Source organism: Cnephaeus nilssonii, assembly GCF_951640355.1.
Source record: "Cnephaeus nilssonii genome assembly, chromosome: 20".
NCBI lineage: Eukaryota > Metazoa > Chordata > Mammalia > Chiroptera > Vespertilionidae > Cnephaeus > Cnephaeus nilssonii.
The window spans coordinates 43,939,920-43,948,504 of record NC_137091.1 but is presented as its reverse complement, the minus strand read 5'-3'; the positions used below and the strand labels follow the sequence as shown (position 1 = coordinate 43,948,504).

General features: G+C 60.7%; 1 protein-coding gene across 3 annotated transcripts; it reads right to left on the bottom strand.

The window, feature by feature from the left end:
* Positions 1–267: 267 nt before the first annotated feature.
* SYNGR4 (synaptogyrin 4) lies at positions 268–8,553 on the bottom strand. 3 transcript variants are annotated; one of them, XM_079800790.1, is made up of 5 exons: positions 8,525–8,553; positions 7,438–7,619; positions 1,816–2,053; positions 841–980; positions 268–531 (listed from the first exon to the last, which is right to left on the bottom strand). In XM_079800790.1, exons 2-5 carry the CDS (start codon positions 7,528–7,530, stop codon positions 298–300), a joined length of 705 nt encoding a protein of 234 aa, XP_079656916.1. In that variant the 5' UTR covers positions 7,531–7,619; positions 8,525–8,553; the 3' UTR covers positions 268–297. The 3 variants fall into 3 exon arrangements, with proteins under 3 accessions (XP_079656916.1, XP_079656915.1, XP_079656917.1); XM_079800789.1 differs by lacking the exon at positions 8,525–8,553 and adding an exon at positions 8,470–8,505; XM_079800791.1 differs by lacking the exons at positions 841–980; positions 8,525–8,553 and adding an exon at positions 8,470–8,505 and having other exon boundaries at positions 364–531.
* Positions 8,554–8,585: the final 32 nt, after the last annotated feature.

The following is an 8,585-nucleotide window of genomic DNA, read 5'->3' as shown; positions in this document are numbered from 1 at the left end:
AACTTCCTCAACTGCGCAGCAGCGGGATACCCCGTGCCCCCCTCCACGGTTAATGGGAGGAGCTACGTCCCTGTCCTGTCCCACCTCTAATGTGCAGCTACCACGGTGGCACCCAGATGGAGGGTCCCGGAGGTGGTAGGGACCCACGCAGTGACCCCTGAGGTGACCTTGTTGGGTTTCTCCCCGCCCCTGGCCACTCCAGGCGCCGGCGCGGCACAGACATGAGCAGGACCGAGGGCTGTTTCCAGAAACCCTTCTGCAGGGAGGGTGAGCTCTTTACTGAGGGGCCGGGGGAGTCTAGTTGTCGGGCATCATAGCGAGGCGGGGGACCTTTGCGGTGGTCAGATAGGGGGACAGGGCGGAGCTGGCGTAACTCATGCTGTTGGGGCCAGTGGTGGGCGTGTTGATAGGGCTGGCGGCAGAGGGCGGCGAGAGGGTGGTCAGCACCACGCCCCCCTCATCCAGGGAGCGCTTGTAGGGGACCGGAGCGTCATTGCGGAGGTCCTGGAAGGCCAGGTAGGCCTGGAATATCTGGGGGCAGAGAAGGGCGTGCTGGAGGCTGGCTTGGGCTGGGCGGGAGAAAGAGGGACTGGGCCCGGGGCCTGGCCTGGGGGGAGTCGCAGGGCGCGGCTGTGCCCACTGCTCACTCGTCACCCAGCTCAGCCGTCACCCACACAAGGCCTCGGAGGAAGGGGCGCCCTCTTTCCGATTTGCCTGGGAGCCAGGGAAGGGGCGAGCGGAGGCCCCAGGAGCTGAGTGAGCGGGAGGCTGGGCTAGCCCTCCCGCCCCACCCTGCAGAGGGGGCCCGGGGGCGGGGGGGGGGGGGCGGCTCATCCTCACCCAGATGGGGACGGAGAAGAAAGCGAAGGTGATGGAGGCCTTGGCGCTGCTGTTCCCCAGGAGGAACTGTTTGGGTGGCGAGTAGTGCCACTGGTTGGCCAGGAAGCAGAAACCCAGGAACCAGATGCCTGCCCAGAGGACTGGGGGCGCAGGAGAGAAGGGGGGGGGGAGCTGTTCAGGAAGGGCCGCTGGCCTGGAAAGGGCCTCTCCCTCCAGCCTCTGTAGGATGTGCTGCTGGAGTGGAGCTGCACTGCCCACGGCCACACGTGGCTGTTTACATTTCAATCAATTAAAATAAAAGTCAAAATAATTCAGCTCCGCCCGGCCAGTGTGGCTCAGTGGTTGAGCATCGACCCACGAACCGGGAGGTCTCGGTTCGATTCCAGGTCAAGGGCACATGCCCAGGTTTTGGGCTTGATCCCCAGTAGGAGGCGTGCAGGAGGCAGCCGATCAATGATTCTCATCATTGATGCTTCTCTCTCTCTCCCCTCTTCTCTGAAATCAATGAAAATGTATTTTAAAAAATTCAGCCCCATGGTCCCACTTCAAGTGCTCAGGGGCCACATGTGGCCGGCGGCTCCTGTGTGGGAAGCGCAGGTACCAAACGTCCCCCCTCACAGGAAGTTCTCTCGGAGGGCATGGACCCAGTGCCCACTGAGGGCCTCCCAGCCCGGCGATGCTGGGACTGGCCCTGTGCAGAGGAGGAGGGAGGGGAGCGGGAGGAGGGGGAGGAGGAGGAAGGGTGAGCAGAGGGCGGTTTCTAGAACGGGCCCGGGGATCGGAAGAGGTGACCCTTACGCTGAGTCTAAAGGACAGAGTGATAATTCCCAGGGGAGGAAACTGCAGGTGCAGTGAGCGTGAGAAGGGCGGGACAGCGCTTTGGGTTCCACGTGGCCGGCTGGGTGGGGGAGGGCGGGGTGCTGGGGTCCCCGGGCCAGGGAGGGCTGGGGGCTGCGGGCAGTGGTCCCGGCTCACCGGCCAGGATGAAGTCCAGGAGCTGGAAAGCCGTCCTGAAGCGGGTGCAGGCGATGTGGCCCTCGTGGGCGTCCAGGGCCAGGAAGACCAGGCAGCTGAGCAGGGCCAGGAGGCCGGCCCCCACGGCGAAGCTGCAGGCCGCGTTGTTGCTGTTGAGGACACAGCGGAGCTGCGAAGAGTCCGTCTTGTTCTGGTAGCCATCGGTCAGCAGGGAGGAGAAGACGATGAGGGCGAAGATCTGCGGAGGCGGGAGCAGGTTCCAGGGCCCCGAGTGGAGCTCAGCCTCCCCCCAAACCCTTTTGTGCCCCTGGGTCCCCCATCTGTAGACCAGACCCTGCTATCCACCCGTGGGCAGCTCTGGCCCCTCCCTCCCGTCCAGTCCTCAGAGCCTCCAAGCCCTGTTCCTGCTGTTGCCCCTCAACCACCTTCCCATCCCAGCTGGGGCCTCCTCTCCCCGGGGCCCTCGCCACAGCCCCTGTGAGGCCCAGCCTGGTCTGTGCTCTCCCCAGTCACCTCGCCTCCCCCCCTCCCCTTCTGTCAGGGACCTGCCACCAAACCCAGGTACCAACATCTAATGCTTCGCCCAGTGCCCGGGACGCAGCAGCCGCTCAGTGTTGGCAGCGTGATGATTCTCTGCCTCCAGCTCTTCCCGCTGCCTGCAACTCCCTCCTCCCGCCCAGCTTGGCTAATCCCTATTCAATTTTTAAAAAAATATATTTCATTGATTTTTTACAGAGAGGAAGGGAGAGAGATAGAGAGTTAGAAACATCGATGAGAAATATCGATCAGCTGTCCCCTGCACATCCCCCACTGGGGAAGTGCCCGCAACCAAGGTACATGCCCTTGACCGGAATCGAACCTGGGACCCTTCAGTCTGCGGGCCTACGCTCTATCCACTGAGCCAAACCGGTTTCGGCCCTATTCAGTTTTTAAAATAAATTTATGAGATACTCCCCAAATACAGACAAGTATGGAGAGAAATGTAACAGACCCTCAGGACCTAACAAACAGGAACATTTTCTTTTTTGTTTTTGTTCTCACGGAGCGCACTCTAGTACAATTGTTTGGGTCTACGCTTGTCTTCCGAGGTGTTTATTAAGCGCCACTGGAGTACGCCACACGCGCCAGCCTGTGCCGTCCTTGCAGCCGCCCCGGGGTGTGGGTACTTCTAGCAGCCCCGTGTTTTGGGGGATGGAACTGAGGCACAGGGAGGCGAGGAATCACCCGGAGCCACCCAGTTAGCAAGCGGCAGTGCTGGGTTGGGACGGAGCTGACTCCTGAGTCTGCCTTAAGCCCCTGCCTTACTGCCTCCAGCTGGGCCAGGTGCCTGAGGGCAGAGGCTCCTCTCAATGCCACTCAGTGAAAACTTTAAGTCCCCATTATTCGTCCCAGGCAGTCGCAGTGCAGCGTGGGGAGGTCCACAGCCGATATGGAAGGAACCGGTGCGCTGTGGGGTGGGCGGGGAAACCGATCCAGGAAGGCATCGGGGATGAGGCGATGGCTGTGGAGTGATGCAGGTGGGAAAGGCGGGGAAATAGGGACGTGGCCAGGGGGGCAATAGGGAGCCACGGCGGGGCTCTGGGCAGCGGAGGGGCAGGGGCAGCTCTGGGTGCCTGAAGACCCCTTTGGGGCCTGTAGAGATGGACCGGAGGGGGTGAGACTAGAGATTGGAGGCTGGGAGGGGCCTGGGGTCAGGGAGAGAGTCAAGGTCTGAGCCGGAACTGAAGTCGTGGGGCTGGATTGAGGAGGAAATAGAATGAGAGCTGAACTGCATGTTAAAGAAGGAGGCGTTTCCCAGGCAGGCAGAGGAGGAAGGGCATGCCAGGCAGGACGCACCGTGTGTGCTAAAGCCAGATGCCGCAGAGCGGGGCTCCTTCAGGGACCGGGGCGAAACTGCATTAGAAGGATGCGGTGTGAGGAGGCTGGAAAAGTGGGCGGGGGCCCAGGCTCAGAGGTTGAACACCAGACCGAGGGGTCTGGTACGGGGAGCCGGGGAAAGCGACATTTCTTACTTGGATTGAATGACAGGCATGGAGAGGTTCTGAGCGGAGGATGGCCAGGGTCAGACCCGGGAGTCAGAGCGAATCTGCAGGGTCATGATGGCTCGGAGGGCGCAAGACAAGAAGCCAACAGATCAGAGAGACTGGTGGGAAGGCCCAGGCGAGGGGTGCTGAGCGCTGAGCTGAGGTTGGGGCTCTGAGGAACCCAGTGATATTTAGGACGTCAAACAGGCGTTGGGGATTGATGGACGTGGCAGTGCTGGCTGGGACCAGAGCCAGGGGAGGGTGGGGTAGGGGAGTCCATTAAAAAAAAAAAATGTTTTCATTGATTTCAGAGAGGAAGGGAGAGAGAGAGAGAGAGAAACATCAATGATGAGAGAGAAACACTGATCGGCTGCCTCCTGCACACCCCCTCCTGGAGATCGAGCCCACAACCCCGGCATGTGCCCTGACTGGGAATCGAACTGGTGACCTCTTGGTTCGTAGGTCGACGTTCGACCACTGAGCCACACCAGCCGGGAGGGGGAATCCATTTGGATTTGAACTCCTTCTGGACAGGTCCACGTGGAACCCTTCTATCCTGAGCACCGAGCACCAGAATGGACCTCAGCAAATGTGTGTGGAAAAGGGAATGACCTTGGGCCTTTCTTCTGTGCTCTTGCCCTGACCTTCAGAGTGGGGACTAGGGAGGCAACAGATGAACCCCTGAACTCCTCAGCCTCTGTTCCTCCTCTTCCCTTTTGTCTTGTCTTCGCTGAATAATAATAATAACAACAACAATTACGATAATGGCAGCGAGCCCCTCTTTTTGTCCAGCTCGGCCGCATTGCTAAGGGTGTTTGCCTCCATCTGTTTCAGGATGAAGAACCGAATCCATAAAGGGGGGGCGTCTTGCCTGATGGCCTGGGGCGGAGCCAGGTCAAGGACCAGCAGGCCCATCGATCGTTTTTGAGCCTGTATCCGTGTTACCTGCATCCCCTCCCCGAGACCCACACCAGCTCCGCACGCTGGCTGTTACCAATCCATCCCTGTTTCACAGGTGATAAATCGAAGCCATTATGGCGGCGTGCAAAGAGCCAGACACGGCTGCCTCTGCCAGCTGTGTGGCCTTGGGCGAACCCCTCACTTCTTGGAGCCTCAGTTTCCCGGTCTGTCTCTGTGCTGTGAGGAGGGGGTGTGCGGGGTGGGGTGGGGGGCCTGGCCCTGATGGTCGTTCTTGGAACTCACCCAGGGAGGGGACCAAGTGTCCTCTCAAGGTCAGTCAGTGGGGGAGCAGGGATGGGGACCCAGCCCTCCTGACTTCTAGCTGGGGGGAGGGGGGTTGTCTGTGCACTGACCCCCCCAAACCTTGGGCTGTGGCACTGGAGACGTGGGGAGGTGGCTCTGCCAGGCCGGAGGGACCCGAGCCCTCGGAAGCCCGAGTCCAAACCTCCTTCCGCGCCCTCTCTGGCCGGTCCCCAGGGAGGGAGCAAAGATTCATCAGTTAAGGCACCAGCTGGCAGGCGGCAGCCAAGACAAGCGCCAGCTGCCCAGAGAGTCCCTCCCGAGGAGCCAGCCAGGGGGGAAGGAGAGCTGGGAGGGAGGGAGGGTGATGCAGGCAGCGGGCAAAGTCTGTGACCGAACCTTCTGGCCGGCAGCCCTCCCCCCCGCCACCCCCACACCGGTCTGCACCAGCTGGGCCTCCTCCCTCGCCACCGCCCTTCCTCCTGGAGTTTGAAGTGTGCGGCTCCTCTCACCAGCTGCGTGATGTCCTTGGGCAAGTCACCCAATCTCCGTGGGCCTCAGTTTCCCCTTGGGTCAGCCAGGGGTGATAATGCCCTGGAACTAGGAGGTGGGATTCGTAACTCCTCTCTTCCCCTGGCCCAGAGGGGCAGTGGACACAAGTCCCCATCACCCTAGGCGCCCCCTCTCCCCCAAACTCGTCCCTCTCCTCGCTCACAAGTAATAATTTGTCCCAATAATAATCGCTATTTGACGAAAGCTGGCCACGTGCCGGGCCCGTGTCTATCAGTTTAGGGACGCTAACTTGCTTCATTCTCGCCGCAGTCCTTCCCGTGAGCGGGATATTAGGGCCCACGTCTTACACACGAGGGTGCAGGGGGTCAGAGAAATCAAGCACTTGCTCAAGGTCACACGGGCAGAGGGGGACTCAGTACGTTATCAAACAAGACCGGGTGCTTTTGAGAAGAAAAGGGGGTGCTGTGGATCATGACACCAGGCAAACGGGGCGTCCGTCACCCTCCATGGACCTGCATGGGACCCGGCCGGGACTCCAAGCCAGGCCCGCGGGCTCTGCCGACCACAGGCTCTGGAAGGGGTCGCAAGGGGAGACTCTGGATTAGGTCCCTGGGTTTGACCCAGGGCCCCTCACCTGCTCCCATCACCCCGAACGTGTCTCACCATCTCCCTGGGCCTCAGTTTCCAACTCTGTCAAAGGAGAGGAACAGAGGCAGCACCGCCCGGAGCCCAGAGAGGGGCAGTGACTGGCCCCAGGCCACACAGCAGAGTTTGGGCTGCATGCGGATCGGAGCCCAGGTGTCTCGACTCTTCGGGAATGGGGTGCGGATTAAACGCAGGCCTGTAAAACCCTTGCCTGGCACCGTGCCCGCCCAGTGCCCGCCCAGCATCTGGTGTCTCGCTGCAGACTCTCATCCCGCCTCTGGGTGCCACTCCGTCCCCGAGGCCCCAGCCCCTGCCGCTCTCCTCGTCCCTCGTCTGAAAGGGGGAGAACGAACAGGCGTGGCACCTCGCAGACCCCCGTCTGAGTCCGGGCCCCGCCTCTGGGTGCGACCGTAGCCAACATGATGGAAATGTCCTCCATCTGCCCCCGACGCGAGCCACCAGCCCCTGTGGCTGTGGGGCACCTGACATGTGGCCCCGTGACTGAAAACGGGACATTTTAATTAGTTTAAGTGGAAATAGTCACATGGGCCCTAGCCGGTGTGGCTCAGTGGATAGAGCGTCGGCCTGCGGACTGAAGGGTCCCGGGTTCGATTCCGGCTAAGGGCACATGCCCGGGTTGCGGGCTCGATCTCCAGTGGGGGGTGTGCGGGAAGCAGCCAATGGATGATTCTCTCTCATCATGGATGTTTCTATCTCTCTCTCCCTCTCCTTTCCTCTCTGAGATCAATAAAGATATATTTTAAAAAACAAAAACCAAAAATGATTCAACTTCTCTGATCTCAGTTTTCTCATCTCAAAAATGGGGCTCACGCCCTGGCTGGTTTGGCTCAGTGGATAGAGCGTCGGCCTGCGGACTGAAGGGTCCCAGGTTCGATTCCGGTCAGGGGCACATGCCCGGGGTTGCGGCTCCATCCCCAACAGGGGGCTCTCTCATCACTGATGTTTCTATCTCTCTCTCCCCTCTCCCTTCCTCTCTGAATTCAATAATAATAATAATAATAATAATAATAATAATAATAGAAGTATATTGAAATGGGGCTCCCAGCAATCTGCTCTGCAGGGCTGTTTCTTCTGTGAGAGGAGGACGTGCCGGGAAAGCGGGCAGGGCCGGCGGGCGGGTGCTCCCTAAAGGTGACCCCGCTATCAGCTGCCTCTGGCTCCTTCCCCTCTGCCCCCTCCTGCCCTGCACCCTGCGCTCCTGTCTGCGGGCTGAGCTCACCCCTGCGAAGATCCTCGTGACGGTCTTGGGCCGCTTCAGGAACTGCACGGCGTCGCTGTCCGCCAGGTCCTGCAGGCTCTCGGGGATGTGCATGGCGGCTGCTCTGGCCCCGGGGCCCGGGGCGGCGGGAGCGGGGCTGCTCTGCGGGCTCCCAGGGGCTGCAGGCTCACCCTGGGGCTCGGCTGCTCGACGACAAGACAGGTCGGGGGAGGTTAGGGTCAGGGGCATGGGGGTAAGGAACTTCTGGGGGTCCCCGGAGAAGGGGGCATGAGAGCTGGGGGTCCCCGGAATGGGGTAATGTGGGGTGCAGGGTCTGGTAGGGTTCTTAGGAGTTGGGGCCTGGGGTGCAAGGGCTGCTGGGGGTCCCAGAGCTGGGGTGTAGGATGAGAGGTTTGCCGAGGATCCCATGAGTTGGGGTGCAGGGTAAAGGGGGGTCCTGAGAATTCTAGAGGAAGGGTCACCAGGTGAGGGGGCACCTGGGGGGCACAAGGGGAGGTGCTGGTGAGGAAATCCCAGGCAGGGAGAAGGGGTGGAGAGAGGGCTGGATATTGGGGTCACGGCCCTGACACGGGAGCACAGCGCCCCTCTGAAGGGCTGTGTTCTCCCCGTGAGAGGACACAGTGGCGTTTCCAGGGAGTTGACCTGGAAGACCTGAACAAGGGGGATCCCTTTCAGGTTTGGGGTGTCAGCGCCCGTAATGGAGAACCCCGGTAGAACAGGGAACATTTTAGGCTGTCCTTAGGAACCGGGGTTATTTCCTTGGCATACAGGCCTCCACCTAGAATTCAGCTCAATCTTCATAAAAGGGCGTTTTCTCAAGTTGGGGGGCCTGGATCTCAGACGTGTGGGGGGACCTGGGCTTAGAACTGAGCTGTCCCCTCAGAATGAGGAGGCCAGGCCCCCCGGCACTCGGTTACCTTCTTAGAATCAGGGTCTTCCCTTTAAGGACGTGAAATGGGGGTGGTGGGGCTTGGGGGGGGAAACACTGCCTGACAAAGGGTCACCCCTACTCTGAGGCCCGGCCTGCGTCACCTGGGGGCCCGCTCTTCCTTTCGCCCACCCTCCCCATCCCGGTCCCCTGCGCCACCTCAGACTTCTTTTGCTTCCGCTTTTTCCCGCCTTTTTCGCTCCTCCACAGCTGATTGGCT

What these genes read in the sequence shown, in the direction of transcription:
- SYNGR4 (XM_079800790.1), bottom strand. Translation starts at nt 7,530, where the DNA reads ATGCACATCCCCGAGAGCCTGCAGGACCTGGCGGACAGCGACGCCGTG. An exon ending in CCTGGACTTCATCCTGGCCG is followed by an intron (nt 981 to 1,815) that starts GTGAGCCGGGAC and finishes CTGCGCCCCCAG; the next exon opens with TCCTCTGGGCAGGCATCTGG. An exon ending in TCTTCTCCGTCCCCATCTGG is followed by an intron (nt 532 to 840) that starts GTGAGGATGAGC and finishes CTCTGCCCCCAG; the next exon opens with ATATTCCAGGCCTACCTGGC.